Source organism: Myotis daubentonii, chromosome X (assembly GCF_963259705.1).
Source record: "Myotis daubentonii chromosome X, mMyoDau2.1, whole genome shotgun sequence".
In the NCBI taxonomy this organism is placed as follows: Eukaryota; Metazoa; Chordata; class Mammalia; order Chiroptera; family Vespertilionidae; genus Myotis; species Myotis daubentonii.
Genome location: NC_081861.1, coordinates 16,387,638 through 16,407,103, shown reverse-complemented (window position 1 = coordinate 16,407,103; position 19,466 = coordinate 16,387,638). Strand labels below are relative to the sequence as shown.

At 41.0% G+C, this 19,466-nt stretch overlaps 1 protein-coding gene across 15 annotated transcripts in view; it reads left to right on the top strand.

Annotated features, from left to right (window-relative positions):
• Positions 1-506: 506 nt before the first annotated feature.
• Positions 507-19,466, top strand: part of FMR1 (fragile X messenger ribonucleoprotein 1) — a 44,192-nt gene continuing 25,232 nt past the window's right edge. For 4 of the 15 annotated variants that reach the window (XM_059679529.1, XM_059679525.1, XM_059679523.1 and 1 more), the window contains exons 1-3: positions 508-807; positions 14,350-14,402; positions 18,257-18,350. In XM_059679529.1, coding sequence (XP_059535512.1) covers positions 757-807; positions 14,350-14,402; positions 18,257-18,350 — 198 coding nt within the window. In that variant the 5' untranslated portion in view covers positions 508-756. Of the gene's footprint in view, positions 808-14,349; positions 14,403-18,256; positions 18,351-19,466 lie in introns of all 15 variants that reach the window. The other 11 variants (XM_059679526.1, XM_059679520.1, XM_059679518.1 and 8 more) reach the window with 5 other exon arrangements.

The window sequence follows — 19,466 nt, the reverse complement described above, 5'->3', positions numbered from 1 at the left end:
TTGCCACCTTAACTAGTTCAAAGTCTTCAATCTAATGATTCACCTTTATTCTTGACCTCCTCCCCCCCAACACACACTCCACCTTCACCTCAATCAGGCTTTGCCCCACTTTAAAAAAACAAAACTCAAAACAAAACAAAAAAACTCCAAACCAAAACCGCCAGGTTTCTAAGTGAATGCACTTGATCGCGATGGTAGGCCCTTTCCCACGCCTCCATTTGCCCTTCTATACAGGAATGAGCACTCTAGCTGTCCCCCAGAGACGCCAGGCGGCCTGACCTCCACCTTCCAGACGACTAGTCGCCGCCCTTCCCACCTTCCCGCGTTCCTCAGAGTCCAGGAACCCTGAGTCCGCGCGCGAAGCAGTTTTCAGGTTACATGCAGCAGATTTCACGCTGTACGCAGGCGCGCGCTCCAAGGCCCGCGCAGAGAGAGGGCGGGGATGAGGGGCCGAACCCTGGGGGGGGAGGGGCGGTACCGATCACGTGACGTGGTTTCACTGTTTACACGCGGAACGGCCGGAGCGTTTGGCCTCAGTCAGTCGTTGGGCTCCGTTTCGGTTTCACTTCCGGTGAGGGGCAGCCTCCGACTGGCCGTAAGCCGACGGTGAGAGCAGGCGGCAGCGGTGACGGCGGCGCCTCTGCCGGGGGGCGTGCGGTAGCGCGGCGGCGGCGGCGGCGGCGGCGGTTGGGCCTTTAGCGCCCACAGACCACCTCTCCAGGACGGACTCCAGGTGCCAGCAGGGCCGTCGAGAAGATGGAGGAGCTGGTGGTAGAAGTGCGGGGCTCCAATGGCGCTTTCTACAAGGTACTTGGCTTCAGGGCAGGCCCCATCTTCGCCCTTCTTTCCCTCCCTTTTCTTGTCGGCCTCGGCGGGAGGCAGGCCTGGGGCCCTCTTCCCTAGTGCTGCGCCCTAGGGGACTGGACGCTCTAGGCGGGATGTTGTTTGGAAGGGAAGGACCGGACTTGGGGCCTGTAGGAAGCCCCTCGAGCTTCGCTTCCTTTCCCGTTAGCGGCCCTGGCGCCCTAACAGAATGAGAAGCGAACCAGGAGGAGAGGGTCCCCTTTTGGGGGCCGAGCCGCGCCAGGGAGAGCTGGGAATGGGCGCGGACCAGTGGCAGGTTGGAGATCCTTGCAGGAAGGGCCGATGTCTATGTGAAGGGACTGCATGGCTTATTTCTCTTTTCCTAAATATCCTCTCCCAGTGGGATCAGGGCCTGACGTGATGGTAGTTGCTGAGGAGCGGGGGGCGCTTTGGTGGAGCCCCCTTCTGCCTTGCAGAGGGTTTGATATCTCCTTTGGCTTCTCTTTTTCGGTCCAGCATTGGGACTTCGGAGAGCTCCACTGTTCTGGGCAAGGGACGTGAAGAAAGCAGTAAGAAGCTGTAGCCACTACCAAATCACAATGGCAACTGATTTTTAGTGGCTTCTCTTTGTAGCTCTCAGAAGAGATTTTTAGATCCAAAACTTTCAGGAAGACACTGACATATCCAAGTAATGTATTAAAGAAGTTAGTAATCTTGAATATTCGTGGCCCCTCTACCTTGTTATAAATGTGAGCAAATTCAGGAATAAAGATGCTTCAGTAACTAAAAACATTAGCTACTGTACCACTTAAAAAACAAAATTTTAACCCTCCAAAGACCTGAATATATGCTATGAAACTAAAGGAAATTAACTGAATGTTATTATAGGGAATTTTTTTTAAATGAGTAAAAAAATTGTTTTGTACTTAACTGTCTCTCTGAATGTGCCGTGTTGCAGTAGATTGTATTGTTGAGGTTTTAAATCGGCATGATGGCTTTACTGTGTGTTTTTCTTTTTTAAGTTATGCCACTGCAGATCAACTAATATCTTACATTTTCAAAAGGAAGATTAAAAAATATTTGAGGTATTAGTAGTGCATCTGTTGTTACACACTAACTCTAGATCTAATAATCTATAAATTCTTGTTTCCTCTTCAGTATCCTTCTGTAACTTCTGCAGGTAATATCTCACCTTGCTATACAGTCTTGGCAATAGAAGGTGTGTATGACAGGAAGCATGGAAAGTAGCTGTTGCCATTGTCCAGCATGATTCTTAAATTTATTATAGAACAACTTAAATGTTTCAAATGAGACTGATTTGGCTGAAGGAAAATAAACAATTGACTCAATTATATATGTGTTTACCAATTTTATGGAGATATTTGGAAATCAACATATTTCATAAATGAGTAAAGTATATAAAGTGTTCCATTCCATACTTTTAGCAAAAAGATAAAACATTTTGCTGTAAAAGGAGGAAAAAATAACCCAACATTTATGTTCTTAAGTCTCACCAATATAAAATTGTTTCTGTTGACTCTGCAGTCAAAATTTTTATTGCATTTATTTCAGGGGTCCATAATATCTGCTAGTTAGTTTGTGTGGAATTTTCTTTGGTTCCAAGATGGGTAGTTTTGCTTACTAGATTTGTGGTGCTAAGTATTAATAAATATAAGCAGGGGCTAATGGTTGAACAATATTCTAATCTGTGTTATTAGCTTAGATTGCATGCCACTCTTATTGTTTTGTAGTGGAGTTTGCTTGCTATACAGGGCAAGTAGCACATCCTGGTCTTGAAGGATTTATCATTCTCTTCCAGCAACTTATGATTTGTTCCCATGATTTTGCTTGCAAACTTATTGGAGTATAAGAAGCCACCACATAATTTTATACAAGAAACATAAAGTGAATTAAGCCTGCTAAAAAAATACCCTCTGTCTTTCCTATCAACCCCAGGTTTTTGTTGTGTGTGTGTGTGTGTTTAACAAAGTTGCTTAATTTGAAGGTGAATAAAAAGAATGGGTGTCCTGTCCCATAGTTTCCTGAGGGGAAATTTGAACAAATATATGAAGTGAAATTGCTGTTTTATTTAGTTAATTAGGTTTAAGAAAACCTCAAATGATCTGTATTGGTGGAAAAATAGTTTCTATAATGAAAAAGGTTTAAACTTTTATAGGATTCATTGTTGTGAGTTATAAAAGTAAAGCAAAAGTAAACTAAGTTGCTTATCCAGTGGGATTGGCAGAAAAGATGGGAAATAAAGACCAATAAAAAATAAACTATTGTGGAGAAATGTTAAATTTATGAAAAAAGGAAGCTGGTTCATTAAATTGATAGAAAAGCTCTTAAAAACAAAACAACTTCAGTATAATTTAACTCAGACTTTAATTTGCCTAACAGAACCACCATATTACAAGGGACAGTTCTTCATATTCTGTGAGCATATTATACACAACCTTGCAATACAAACTGGGTAGATATGGCAACAGTTGAATTATTTTTTCTAAAAAATAACTTACGCTCAGGATGCAGAATTAACAGAACCATGAAACCTAAACCCTAAAATAATAAAAGCTCATTTCTATTTTTCCCTCTGGTGTTTATTTTTAAAAACTTGAAAGTTAGATTTATTAATTATCAAAACCACTATTATTATGCTTAGCTATTTCTTTGACTTAGAAAATGATAGTCACATGTACAACTTATAGAGCCTTAAGTTATTTAAGACATGAAAACACTTGCATTATACCTCACAAAATCTTTACAAAGCAGTTCCTAAACGAATAATGTTGAAATATAGTCTTTATTCTAGGGCATCTGCCTAAAATTGTGCAGTGGGAGTTTTGTTGTTATTGTTGTTGGGTTTTTCTTTTGCCGAGTTTATATATTGAGAATGGTAATGAATTAACTCCATTTTAGATGTAGAATGTATGTCATTTCAATATGAATGTACTAATATATTCCAAGATATGTAGGTTTTGTATACTAGTATGGAAATTATTAAAAATGGCTAAGTTGTATGTTGGAAGCATAAGATACAATACCTTTTTGTTTTCTGAAAATACAGGGTTTCTCAAAAAGTATACACACTTTAACAGCTGATAGCTCAATTTTGAAAATGAACTGTATTTTAATAAACACTGCCTTTATAATTATTCAAAGTTTGTATATACATTTTTGGAGGTCACCTTAAATACTGACTGATAAGTAATATGGTGTAAATATAATGAACTACATTTTTATTGCTAAATTAAATTTTAATATAATTTATGTTTTTAAGTTTGGAATCTGAGGATAGACATTAATTTGGTAAATAGTGATATGGAGCTAGCAGCTAAAGATGGCAAAATCTACAATCCAGGATTTTTTTTTTTTTTTACCGAAGACATAAGTGGTCCAACATGTCATATCAGCTACATAACCTGCTAGAAATCACTGTTTTACTAAACTTGCATAAGGCACTATTCATGTTTCCTCTGAAGTCTCTAAATCTAACTTTGCATGCTGGTGATATTCTGTACTTCGAGGAAATAAATTATTCAGTTCAACCACATTTTTTTCTTCCAAGAGTCTAAATAATTTTTTTTTAATGTGCAGTATCTTTGTGGATGCATTATTTTCCCCTTTGAAACTGTGTTTTTTTCCAACTTCATACTCAAACATTCTGAAAATCTCCAAATAATGAATTAAATACAAAATTCAATGCTGTAATAACTGGATTTCTGATTCCTGCCCACTATGGAATGTACTTACAGATTGATAGCTGTTAACAGATGCTGAGAGCTTTCTAGGTGCCAGGCATTGTTCTAGGTGCTTTCCTTCTGTTAATTTATTTAATATTCTCCCATTATGAGGTACTGTGGTTTCCATTTTATAGATGAGAATTTAGATGTACAGACAGATTAGGTAAGTGACTTAGTACTATATGTCAGCTAGTAAGGGTCAGATCTGAGATTTGAGATCAGGTCTGACTTCCTGAAATGATGAAATTTAGTTTGAAGAAATGAATTGGATTTGATTTCCTACCCATTTTTTTTTACTTCACTGTAATCTTTTATTGTATTTATTACTGTAACACTGCCTTAGCATTCTCTAAGTAAGTTGCAAGGTTATATTGCCATTTTTTATTGTTGATGCAAAGATGTCATATCATGTAAAATGTTCAACTAATCTATCTTCATGCTTTTTATACACTCTTGCAACTTGAAATATTACACTGTCATTCTTTGTATGAATTCTTTTAATGAAAGATAAAGTTAGAAATCTTTGACCTTGCTGTGAAACTGGCTTTTGTTACAATGAGAGCACGTAAGAACCAAACTATTCAAAAGTTAGAATACAGTCCCTTTCGGGTGGCTTAGTTGGTTGGAGCCCTGTCCAGTGCACCAAAAGGTTGCAGGTTTGATTCCCAGTCAGGGCACATACCTAGGTTGCGGGATCGATTCTCTGGTTGTGCATGAACCGGAGGCAACCAATCTATGTTTCTCTCTCTCTCTCTCTCTCTCTCTCTCTCTCTCTCTCTCTCTCTCTCAAATAATAAAAAACATATCCTCAGGTATGGATTTTTTTAAAAAAGTTAGAATATATACAGGAAAATTAATAGCTTTTAATATTATTCTCTTTGTACTTGTATGTTGTCTTTGGTTCAGGGTAACCCACATGGACATACACTATGGTTGGAAGGTTGTTGATGAGGTTTATGTACTTTTCCCTTTTTGTTCATTCCCTTGTTTTTGTTTTTTAAAAAATCTTTATTGTTGGAAGTATTACATATGACCCCTTTTCCCCCCATTGACCCCTTTTAGCCTGTCCTGGCCCCCCACCCCAGGCCTTCACCACACTACTGTCTATGTCCATCAGTCATGCATATATGCATACAAGTTTTTTGGTTGATCCATTCCCTTATTTTATTATTGCCTACATAGTAACTTTATATGTGAGACCTTGGGTTTGAGTCACAATTTTTTTATATGATTTTTAAAATGTTTTATTGATTTCAGAGAGAAAAAGGGAGAGAGAGATAAAAACATCAATGATGAGGGAGCTGCCTCCTGCATGCTCCCTACTAGGGATTGAGCCTGCAACCTGGGCATGTGCTGTTACCTTCTGGTTTATTGGTCGATGCCCAACCACTGAGCTACACCAGCCAGGCTGAATCATATTTTATCACATATTTTATCTATCCTCTATCTCTTATAGGTTTTCTTTTGAAGGATTATTTTGCAATGCTCTTAAGTTTTCTCTAGTGAGAATTATCACTGCATTACATGTGCTGTCTTCAATGATAATATAGAGATTATATTTATTAGTGGTCAGGGGCTTACAATGAAATTTCCCTACATGGTAATGTCTCTAGTGACCAGTGACTCATATCTGTGAGAGTTTACTAAACCAAAGGGTGTGAGGTATAGGGGGGGAGTAAGAGTTCACCCAGATGGGATGGATTTTCATCTTAGTTTCATCCATCCTGATAATGTAATATTTGAATTGGATTTCTAGTCATTATACACTTTGGTAAGTATGACTTTTGTGATTGTCTCTTTGGGCCAGTAGCCAATAACTTGGGAATCCCATAATGATTTTTTGATTTCTTATTTATCCCCCCTGATGGGGAACCAGTGTCTGCCTTTAGCTGCACTTAAGCACCTTTCTCAGACCCCAAAGATTTTCATCACATTTTTTCTTTCTCAGAGTCTAAATAACCTTTTAGTATTTACTATCTATCTTTGAGAAAATAGCCATTTCCTTTTCTGTCTCAGTTTTTAAATCTTTAAAAGTATGATTTTGTTGAGATGTAACTCTGAAATGTAAGAGCACTTATGGTTCTGCATCTTTTATAAAGTATGTTCCTGTATGCTTTACCTCTAAATTATTTAATGACAACTATGTGCCAGGCATTGTGCTAGACACTGGACATGTGTGATTTTATTACTCACAACAGCATTAAAAGGCAGGTCCCGTTCCCCTGTATCTGTTCCTTACTTGCAGATGAATGAGGAATCTGAAGTCTAAACCACTTTTTGGAGATTCCCACAGCTATGATGTGGTAGAACCAAGATTTTGAACCTGGATATCATTCACAGCAAAATTTTTTAAAATATATTTTATTGATTTTTTTACAGAGAGGAAGGGAGAGGGATAGAGAGTTAGAAATATCGATGAGAGAGAAACATTGATCAGCTGCCTCCTGCACACCCCCTACTGGGGATGTGCCCGCAACCAAGGTACATGCTCTTGACCAGAATCGAACCTGGGACCTCTCAGTCCGCAGGCTAACTCTCTATTCACTGAGCCAAACCGGTTACGGCAAACAGCAAAAATTTTAACCACTAAGTTAATTGACTCTTACAAGAATCCTAGCTCTCATTCAGTACAGCTCCCTTTGTGTATTCATTCAAACCCATTCAATCAACCTTCTTCGGTAATCTCTCAGAAATCCCCTCCCCAAACACCAACTTGACTATCTTCTCCCCAAACACCAGTTTTGCTTGATAATAGGTAGGTAGGGATTACAAAAAATGTAGTTCTCCAAGTTGGTGGTGGGGGTATGATAGTACTCTGGAAGTGTCCAGGGAAGGGAGAGTATGAATGTTGTGGTAAGGGAAGGACAGGGCCAAAAGGAGGATTATTGGAGACATAATAAGAAACAGAAAGATGGGACCCTTGTTGGAGGTGACACTTTAGCAAAAGGCCTTAGAAGTCATAGGAGGTGGTTGTTCTTGGTGTGAGTGCAGAAGAAACCAGTTAGTTTCTGTTATTTCACTTATTACAGCAGCAACGAGAAGGTATTATTACATGCCTTCTGTATTTACTTAATATGCAAACAGTGACCAAAAATGACTGATTTTGGAATAATCATACAAATATCCATCCATATACAGATAAGCCTCCTTAATTCAAAGGCAGTGGCCCTGGTAGGCTGTGATGATTACTCAAACCATTTCTGACACTACATCCAGAATTGCTTTCAAAGCCTTTGAAAGCATTTTTGTTTTGTTTTGTTTTCTTTTGTTTTGTTTTGTTTTCTTTTGTTTTGTTTTGTTTTGTTTTGTTTTAAATAGTCACAACAATTGTAGATCTCCCTTCTTTGAGGGAATGTTTGATTTAGGAAATAGACAAATGTGAATGAATATGATTAAACTGTGCAATATCTTTTTGGCAAATAGAAAAAATATATAGCAATGAAGTAACTGATTTTCAGAGTGCTTTTAAGGTGGTTTTGAAAATAATCCCCAACATTTGTAAATGTTTTAAGTCAGTATAGTCCAGTATAACTTTATTCGATGAAAGAAATAGTTTCTACTTACACTGTCCACTACAGTAGGCACTAAGCCATGTGTGGCTATTGAGCAATTGAAATGTGGTAAGTATGAGCAGGAGACTGATTTTTCATTTTATTTCATTGTAATTAATTTAAATATAGAAAGTCACATATGACCAATGGCTGCTAAGGTGGACAGCACAGTTTTATACAATGGCAATAGTATTGGAAAGACACCTGATTTAATGACAACAGTTTTTCACCCAGCAGTAATAAAGTTCTCTTACCTAACTAAAGGATTTAACATTTTCAGCATCTAATATACAGTAAAGAATTAATATTAATTACAGTTGACCTTTGAATATCCCTGGGGTTAGGGGTGCAAACCTCCATGCATTAAAAAAATCTGTGTATAACTTTTGACTCCCCCAAAACTTAGTTTTCCTTTGGTATTTGTGGAAGATTGGTTCCAGAATTCCCCACGAATACCAAAATCTTTGGTTGCTCAAATCTGCTATATAAAATTGTGTAGATGAATGCATAATAGGCCCTTTACATCCGCAGTCTCCAGTGTGGATTGAAAACAGTACAGGTACTTATTGGGGAAAAAAAATCCGTGTGTAAGTGGACCCATGCAGTTCAAACCCATGTTGTTCAAAGGTTAACTGTACTGCCAAAATATGCAAACATAAAACTTTAGACAGAAGCAGTGGCCCTTCTGCCACACCCATTTCTCCAATTCTAAGCCTTTGTTCCTGCTGCCCCTTAGGCCTGTGCCTCCCTAACCTCCACTCCCTTTTGTTGGGCTAATTCTTCCTTTAAAGCTCAATAGGAACCTCATCTTCTTTTGTGTCTTCCTGATCAACACATCCACACACCTTCCCTCTAACACACATACCTTTCCTCCAAGGCTAGCATAGGAACCCCTGAGGCAATGATCCACTTAATAACTACTCATACAGTTCTTAGTAGGTACTCAAGACCTGCCCTCTCACCCCCAGGAAGTTTGCTGTTAGTGGGAAAATGGTCAATACTGTAGTAATAAAATGGGATATGTTTATAGAAGTGATAAGCATAGGATGTATAAGAATGCAGAAGACAGAATTTAACTTAGTCTTCAGGGTTTTCTCATAGGAGGTGAGATCTGAGCTGAAACCTAAAAGACCAATAGGAAGTAGCTAAGTTAAAAGAGAGGGAGGACAATTGGAAAGAAGGAACAGCATTTACAAAGAGAGGCCCAAATAGTTTAGCACTGCTGAGTCACAACCTCCAAGGATGTGAAAGATGAAGCTTGGAGAGATAAGCAGTGGGGCCAGGTCATGAAGGGACTTTTACAGCCAGAGGAATTTGGCCATTATCCTTGCAGGTAGGGAAAACTACGGAAGAGAAAGGTACAGAACAAAATTGAGTAAGAATCTTAAATCTCTCAAGCCATTATAAAATGAATTAAGATATAAAGCTCTTTGGGTTTCTTTAGTTTGTCCTACTCATTTACTTTTCAAAAAACAAAAACAAAACCTTCCACACCTATTAAAAACTTAATTTTACAGAATTACGGACATGCTGATTAACAAATTCTTCATAATAAGTTAGCTGTTACTTTTGTTATGTCATTTTATAGAATTATGGGCAGCATACTGATTAAGGAATTCCCCATAATTAGCTATTATTTTTGTTATGTCTTTCTACGGGTTACTAGCAATTGTGGTATCAGATTTTAAAGAGTTATTACCTCTGTGCTTTATATTACTACTAGTGACCTGTTGCACAAAATTCTTGCACATTAAAAGGGAATGAATTTGAGCAGTGGTTTTCAACCTTCTGGCCCTTTAAATACAGTTACTCATGTTGTGACCCAACCATAAAGTTATTTTCATTGCTACTTCATAACTGTAATGTTGCTACTGTTATGAATCGTAATGTAAATATCTGATATGCAGGATGGTCTTAGGCGACCCCTGTGAAAGGGTCCTTCAACCGCCAAAGGGGTCGCGACCCATAGGTTGAGAACTGCTGAATTAGAGGAAATATTTTAATATTGCTATTTTGTTTCCATCTCTCCATCCCAATCTCTCCCAGTCTCTGTCTCTCTTTGTTTTTCTCAGCAGTCCTCCAGACCTGCCTGCTTCCCTCTCTCCCTCTTCATCGTTCCCAGCTGGGAGGGGGCTGGGCCAGTGGGGGCAGCTCCACCCTCTGCCTGCCCTGGGGCCTCATTCTGAGAGAGGCTCTGAGTGAGCTGGGAGGGAGGGAAAGAAAGGGAGAAAAGGCTGTGAGCTGGTGGGTGCTGTGTGTTTGTGCGTGTGTGCGGTTGTGAGTGAGCATGAGTGCCAGCCCTGCCTCCCCTGGCCCCATCCCCGCTGCCACAAATCCCCACCCACCAGAGCCTGCTGCACGCACAGCTTGGGCATTAGGTTGAGCCTTCGGTTGTTTTGGATGTAACAGACCCTGGCTCTTTATATATATACTAGCAGCCCATTGCAGGAATATTCCTGCAAGATTAGGGTTTCCTCTGGCCAATCTTGCCGCCAAGCCCCGCCACACAGGGCCGCACATGGGGCTCCCGGCTCGGGGCAGAGCTTAGGCAGCTTGTTTGCGCCACCAAGCCCCGCTGCGCCCAGGGCCGCACGTGGGGGTCCCGGCTGGGGGCGAGGCTTAGGCAGCACACAGGGTCCTGGATGGCATCTCACGCTGGCCTGCCCTGCCTGCAGTATGCAAATTAGCCGCCATCTTTGTTGGCGGTTAATTTGCATATCACACTGATTAGCCAATGGGAGGCGTAGCAAAGGTACAGTCAATTACCATGTTTTTCTATTATTACATAGGATACTAGAGGACTGGTGCACGAAATTCATGCACGGGGCGGGGGGGCTGTGTGTCCCTCAGCCCAGCCTGTACCCTCTCCAATCTGGAACCCCTCGAGGGATGTCGGACAGCCCTCTCATAATCCAGGACTGCTGGCTCTCAACCACTCGCCTGCCTGCCTGCCTGACTGCCCCTAACCGCTTCTGCCTGCCACCCTGATCACCCCTTAACCACTCTTCTGCCAGCCTGATCGACTAACTGCTCCCCTGCAGGCCTGGTTGCCCCCAACTGGCCTCCCCTGCCAACCCAATTGCCCCTAAATGCCTTCCCCTGATGGCCTGGTCACCCCTAACTGTCCTCCCCTATAGGCCTGGTTGCCCCCAACTGCCTTCCCCTGCAGGCCTTGGCCCTCCCAACTGCCCTCCCCTGGAGGCCTGGTTGCCCCCAACTGCCCTCCCCTGCCGACTCGATTGCCCCTAACTGCCCTCCCCTACAGGCCTAGTTGCCCCTAACTCTCCTCCCCTATAGGCCTGTTTGCCCCCAACTGGCCTCCTCTGCTGTCCCGGTCACCCCAACTGCCCTCCCTTGCCAGCCTGGTCACCCCTAAATGCCCTCCGCTGCAGGCTTGGTTGCTCCCAACTGCCCTCCCCTGCAGGCCTAGTCCCCCCAAACTGCCCTCCCCTGCAAGCCTGGTCGCCTCTAACTGCGCTCCCCTGCCGGCTATCTTGTGGTGGCCATCTTTGACCACATGGGGGTGGCCATCTTGGTGTTGGTGTGATGGTCAATTTGCATATTACCCTTTTATTCGATTAGATAGACTAGAGGCCTGGTGCACAATATTCGTGCACAGGGCGGGGGTTCCCTCAGCCTGGCCTGCACCCTCTCCAATTCGGGACCTCTCGGGGGATGTCTGACTGCCTCTCACAGTTCGGGACCGCTGTCTCCTAACCGCTTGCCTGCCTGCCTGCCTGGCTAATCGCCCCAACCACCTCTGTCTGCCTGATTGCCCCTTACCACCTCTACCTGCCTGCCTGATCGCCCCTTACTGCTCTGTTGCTGGCCTGATCGCCCCTAACCGCCTCTGCTTCACTCCGCACCCAGGACCCAGGATTCCCTCCTCTGGCAGGTTGCAGGCACCTGGGACCTGGGCTTCCCTCCCTCTGGCCGACCATAGGCACCCAGGACCCGGGCCGGCTTTGCCCGGGCTGGCTGCAGCCGCAGGGGACTGTGGCCCGGCGGCTTTACCTGGGCCGCAGGCGCTGGCTCCCTAGACCATGGGGCGAGTGGCTTGTCCGTCTCCAGTGCCACAGTCGCAGGCGAAGCCGCTGGCGCCCGTGACCACAGGGCGGGCGGCTTGTCCCTCTCCTTGGCTGCAGCCCAGCTGCTGGGACCATGGGGCGGATGGCTTATCCCTCTCCCGGGCCTCAGGCGCAGCTGCTGGCACCTGGGACCACAGGTTGGGTAGCTTGTCTCTCTCCCAGGCCGCAGGTGCAGCCACTGGCTCCCGGGACTGCGGGGTGGGTGGCTTGTCCCTCTCCCGGGCCACAGGCGCAGGCGAAGCTGCTGGTGCCTGGTACCGTGGCGTAGGTGGCTTGTCCCTCTCTTGGGCTGCAGCCGTAGCTGCTGGCACCCGGGACTGCAGGGCAGGTGGCTTGTCCCCATTCTTCTCTTGCGAGCTCATTTGTGCCTGGCTGGTTCCCATTCCTCTCTCTCCATTGTTGAGTGTCTGAGCTGTGATGGCATGACGGCGTGAGGGTGTGGCATTCATTTGCATATTAGCTCTTTATTATATAGGATATTTTTCTCCAAGTACATATGAGATTGAGAATTTAATTACACTCTGGTAATGGGACATTTTAGTGGTATTAGAAGTATATTGTTGTTAAAGAAAATTTAGTGTACTTGTGTATATATAGATTTTCAGTTTTTGCAGTTACATTAGTTATTTATTACTGTGTACTAACATTTTATTAAGGAGAAAAAGATATGTTACAACAGATCTATACCAGCTGACATAGGGCTCTGGAACAAGTTTCATAGTCTCCAGCTTTGTACTCACTACCTCTCCTATTAGATGCTGAACTCTGGAGCAGTTTTTTCATGTTTTGTTTTAACTAGTCAGTATTCCCAGGGCCTAGCACAGAGTAGGTGACTACATATAGATGTGATTCATGAATGAGTTATCCTCATGAAATGAACAAACTTTAATTTGAATTTCCATTTTATTATTTTTTTTAATATGTTTGTATTGATTTTGAGAAGAAGGGAGAGGGATAAAGAGACAGAAACATCAATGAGAGGAAAGCATCGATGGGTTACCTCTTGCATGTCCCCCACTGGAGATCAAGCCCACAGCCCCTGCATATGCCCTGACTAGGAATCAAACCGGAAACCTCTTGGTTCATGGGTCAATGCTCAACCACTGAGCCATACCAGCTGGGCTCCATTTCATTCTTAAATATAAAATATTTGGTATCTGTGATTTTTTTAAAAATATATTTTATTGATTTTTCACAGAGAGGAAGGGAGAGAGACAGAGAGTTAGAAACATCGATGAGAGAGAAACATCGATCAGCTGCCTCCCGCACATCTCCCACCGGGGATGTGCCTGCAACCAGGCACATGCCCCCGACTGGAATCGAACCTGGGACCCTTCAGTCCGCAAGCCGACGCTCCATCCACTGAGCCAAACCGGCTTCGGCGGTATCTGTGATTTTTATTTATTTATTTACTTACTTACTAGGGGCCCGGTGCACGAAATTCGTGCACTGGGTGTGGGGCGTGGGGGGGAGTGTCCCTCAGCCCAGCCTGCCCTCTCTCACATACTGGGAGCCCTCAGGCGTTGACCCCCATCACCCTCCAATCGCAGGATCGGCCCCTTGCCCAGGCCTGACACCTCTGGCCTAGGCGTCCGCCCCGGGCAGCGGGGACCCACAGCTGCAGCGGTCCTGCGATCATGGGCTTCGCTTTAGGCCCAGGCAAGGGACCCCTAGCTCCTGGGACTGCCAGCTTCGACCATGCCCAGCTCCCATCGCTGGCTCCACCCCTGCTTCCTGCTATCACTGGCCAGGGTGGAAAAGGCACCTGATTCTCTGATCATGGCTGGGGGGCAGGGCAAAGGCGGCCCCAGGGCCGCCTTTGCCCTGCCCCCCAGCTCTTAGCTCCCCCCTGGGTTTCCGATCACTGTCAGTGGCAGGGAGCTTCTTCCTGCTTTCCCTTTTGCCTCCCTGCATTGTGCCTACATATGCAAAGTAACCGCCATCTTGTTGGCAGTTAACTGCCAATCTTAGTTGGCAGTTAACTGCCAATCTTAGTTGGCAGTTAATTTGCATATAGCCCTGATTAGCCAATGAAAAGGGTAGCTCGTACGCCAATTACCATTTTTCTCTTTTATTAGTGTTGATTTATTGGTATCTGTGAAATTTAACTAAAAACAAATGATCTTCAAGTTTAGAAGGTAACTTAACTGTTTGTTTTTACAGGCCTTTGTAAAGGACGTTCATGAAGATTCAATAACAGTTGCATTTGAAAACAAGTAAGTGTCGATATAATTTTAGTGTTCAGGTTCTTTAATATTTTATGCTAATTACTCGTTTTACTCCTCATTAAAAAAAAATTCAAGTTTAGTTTGAGTGTTTTTCAGGAATGCATCTTCATGTTACTGACCAGGAAGTTCCTGAACAATTCAGTATTAAACCAATGGAAAAACTGTTCCTGCTAATGACCTCAGAGATTCCTTTTGTATATTCTTGATCCTTATATCTCAGTTTCCTTGAATGTGAAGAGAGAAACCAGATCCTTCTCTATTAATAACTGAGAGTTTGGATAGGAATATTTGTAATTGTTAAAAGATGAAAATGAATGGATTCACAGGTATTGGTAAAATTGATGTGTTTTGTAAGGTTAAATCTAAAATTAGTGGCTTTAGTTTTCTAGTATATTTTGTTGGAAATAATCATGTTTACCCCTTATTTTTTATTTGTTTCATATATTTATATTCAATAATAGTGGTAACTGATCTTTTCTGCTTTCTTCTGTTAGATGAGTAAATAAACATATAATAGGTCTAGGAATATTAGCTGTACAAAAGTATCAGTAATATAGATGTTACCATTTTATTTGGGGAGGCCAGTCTCTTGCTTAAAACTTGTTTTCAATTACAGTTTATATTCAGTGTTATTCTGTATCAATTTCAGATGTACAGAAAAGTGGCCAGAAAAATCCTGCACTTTACAGAGTGGTCCCCCTGGTGCCCCAAGCACCCACCTGGCCACACATAGTCATTATGACACTGTTGACTATATTCCCTATGCTGTAATCCACATCTCTGTGACTATTCTGTAACTACCAATTTATACTGCTTAATTCCTTCACCCTTTTCACCCAGCCCACCTTACCTCCTCCCATCTGACAACCGTCAATCTGTTGTCTGTATCTATGTTTACTAAGATTTTTGATTGCTAATAAAGGCTATTTTCAGAGTAGCCATTCAAGATTGTAAAATACGAACAAACTCCTTGACTGCAGTGTAGACATGGTCATGATATTAGAATTTTATTGAACTCTGAAGAATAGTCAATAATGATAAAGTTTTGACTTTTATATACCAAGAGAATTAACAGTACATCAAAAGCAAATTACAAATTTACAGAGAGAAGAAATAGATTAGTGGTTGCTTAGCACTTGGGGAGATAGGGAGCTACAGCTAGAGTATAAGATTTCTTATTAAGATGATGAAAATGTTCTAAAATTGACTTTAATGGTTGCACATATCTGTGACTATACTTAAAACCATTACATTGTACATACACTTAAGTGGATGGATTATATGATATGTGAATTATATACCTCAAATCTGTTAAAACATAGTATCTGACCCAGATGTACTGTAATTAGATTGTTCACAGATTCTTTTAGCTACCAACAGGGCAAAGTAGTATTCTCTGATCCCTAAAACACATTTAGGTGACAGAGATAAAAGGATTTAGTGTATCCGACTCTGTTCTTAGTTCCAGACTAATAATTTCAGTCCAAATTACAGTTTACATGTTAGAATACCTTTCTCTGTATACATAGAGCCAAAAGTTCTAGAATCTGCGTCTTTGCTGTTTCTGGTATCCACGGTTATACACTAGACCAGTGATGGCGAACCTTTTGAGCTCGGCGTGTCAGCATTTTGAAAAACCCTAACTTAACTCTGGTGCTGTGTCACATATAGAAATTTTTTTGATATTTGCAACCATAGTAAAACAAAGATTTATATTTTTGATATTTATTTTATATATTTAAATGCCATTTAACAAAGAAAAATCAACCAAAAAAATGAGTTCGCGTGTCAGAGGTTCGCCATCACTGCACTAGACAATAGCATCACACCTCTAACGGAGGAATCTTTGATAACTTGGAGAGTAATTTTTTTTTCTCATAATTATACTCTTTACTGCTTGCTCCAATCACTAGTTAAACACTGTTTCCCATAAAAGGAGAATTATCTTTATTTGCCACTCTTAGTTTCTCCTGTAGTCCTTAATCTAGAGTATTAAGCAAACAGTCATTTCCTCTGTATTTAAGAATTATCTAGTTTACACACTGCTTTATCAGATCATTTCTCTTGTTTCCAATCAAATTTCTACTATAAACTTAAAACTATCATATCTTTGGACCTACTACTTCTCTTGTGTACTCTAGCTGTATAAAAATTTCTCTTCAAACTATCTGCCATCTCTGGAATTTGAAATAGATAAACTGTTTTTCCTTGAATTCATAGAGTATATTTTAGAGTCAACGCTGTATTTAAGCACATCACCAGGACTTGCTAGGTCCCTACCAGAGTAGTCTCTTTGCCCTTTTTTGTTTTCTTTTTAACAGAAAAGCAACTAATATTTTATAGAACTTCGGATTATATTTACCCTTCCTTTCAATCATAACCTCCTATTACTGTAATACAAAATTATTTTACATGCTTTTTTTGTTTATTTGGTTTTTTACCTTCCTTATTTCATGTATTTTGAATAAAGAATTTGAATTTTTCATTCTGGCTGGTTTGGCTCAGTGTTTAGAGCTTTGGCCTGCGGACCAAAGGCTCTCAGGTTTGATTCCCAGGCAAGGGCATGCACCTCAGCTGTAGGTTCCCCAGCCGTGGTAGGTTGTGGGAGACAACCAATTGATGTGTCTCTCTCACATGGATGTTTCTCTATCCTCCTCTCTCCTTTCCACTGTCTCTGGAGATCAACAGGAAAAATATCCTAGGAACCAAGAAAATGACATTATGTATTATTACTTGCTTTACAAATCGAATTTAACAATGATTTGTAACATGTTAAAAGTCACTGGTTTTCAATAAGTTGAAAAAGGCTTTTCTGAAGTAAAGACATTTTTTTTTTTGTTTTATAGTTTTCAAGTATGTATAATACTAGAGAAAGGGCTCAGTCTAACATAGGTCCTAATCAGATTTCCACACATTCTGACTTAATTACCTACTCTCCTGTCTTATATAATAGCTCTTCTTTAAAAAAAAAAAATTGTACTTTTCTCAGTAGAATTTTACTAAGAAAGCTCTTTAGTAAAAAAAACCAGAACAAAACAAAAACCAGACATGACTGCTCTAGCAGTTGAATCCTCCAGTGTTTTTGTTTTTTTTTTAAGTTTGTCTTTTAGTATTTTATATCATTGTGAATATAAAAGAGTAATTTGGTGTTTTTCAAAATTGTTCCATATCATTTAAAATTAAAAACAAACAGGCAACTTACTGAACTCCTATAGGCTGTCTCCATTGGGTTTCTGTGGTTTAGGAGACCCCCATCAGGCCCCACCATACTGATCAGCAGCCAGCTATCCATGGCAAGAATTGACCACCTCGTGGGATCTAAAATTTAAATAGGGAAAAGTGAGTTCTGAATTGCTAATGTGCTGACTGCCCCATTTTGCTTGGGAATTAGATGGCATTTAGTACCAGTTTCTGTGGTAATTGGAATGTGGTTAAAATTCCTTTGCAAGTAGAAGTATGGCGATGGTATTACTAACACTTACTAATATTAACATATTTAATTTAAGCATCAAAGGAAATTGCTGTTGTGCCCTTACATTTAGAACTCTTAGAGGTTGGAATTAATGAAAAAAACTCGTTTGGAAAATTGTAATGTTGATCTGTTGTGTTTAAAGAAATATTCCAAATGGAACTACAGGGCTCCTGTGCTGCATGCAGGCTTTGTTGAGATGTCTCTATATTGCCCTTGTGCCCCACTCAGCAAAACACTGAAAGTTTTAAAGCATTTGCTTCTTTAAATTAGAAAAACAGAGGGTCACATTTAACCAAAGTTGTTGGCATCGTGGTCATTGTTTCTATTAAACACACAAGCTTGTTAAATAATTGTGTTTGCTTATTTGCAGCTGGCAGCCAGAGAGGCAGATTCCATTCCATGATGTGAGATTCCCACCACCTGTAGGTTATAATAAAGATATAAATGAAAGTGATGAAGTTGAGGTAAGTTTCCCATGTCATCAAGTTATTGAGCACTGAAGGAATGGGAGCATTTAAATTCCCTGTGCCTTTTGTACTCCTTGTTTTTAACACTGTTTAAACTACCTTGAGAATTTTAGCTGTGATGGACATTTGTTTTTAATTTGAAATATATGTTGCTTAAATGTGGCTGCCTGAGTAGCGGTTTGGGGCCCATTTTTGAAAATCACCACTGATTTCCTTTGTCCACTAGTACTTCTTTTCTTGCTTCCCTCAATCTCTGAATCTTTGGATTAGGAAAATTAGTTTTACAAAGGAAAAAAATCATAACTTCATAATAGAGCATCATCCTTGAATTTCTTTAAGTAGTAGTAAATCATCCTGGTATATTTTTTCAAAGCCATGTATGTGTTTTAATATATACATATGTAGGCAAAACCTTTTTACAGGGCATGCTGTGAACCACCAGCTCATGTACTATTTATGTCTTTGACCAAAAGGTGCTGTGGAGATGTAACACATTAACCGAAACATTGTGTTTGTGTTTTCTCTAGTTACAGAAAATTGGGGGGCATGGCTTAAGACACTTAGAGTCTGGCTTATGTTATGCTTGATCTGTGTAGTATCCTCTCTTTCCTCATCTTTCACACACTCCATTTTAAGTTTCTTCTTTCTCCACAATGCCTTGTTAGTAGATGCCACTTTATGAGTATGTGTGTATTAAGGAAGCAGTTAAATAGACATTTGTACAGGTAAGGTAAGTATACTAGGTCTTTGAATTCTTATTTTTTGTACTAGGTACAGATGGTGCAGTGAAACAGAAGAGTCCCTGCCTTTATGAGGTCACATTCTAGTGAGGATTGCTAACATGGCAGGTGTAAGTCCTAGGAAGAAAAAAAAATTCAGGATAGAAGGTGATGTAGGGGTAGGAGTGCTCAGAGAAGGTCTCTGGATGTTCAGGTCTGTGTTCTTTTCTCTATAATTATAAATTAGAAATAGAATAAAGTACTATTTATTTACAAAAAATGTACTCAGTACCTTGGACTTGGTTTTATGAGGGATCCCAGTAGAGAACTAAACACGGTTTATACTTGAGAACCTTTAACTGTTAATTTTCCCCAGGAGACTACAAGCTTCCTG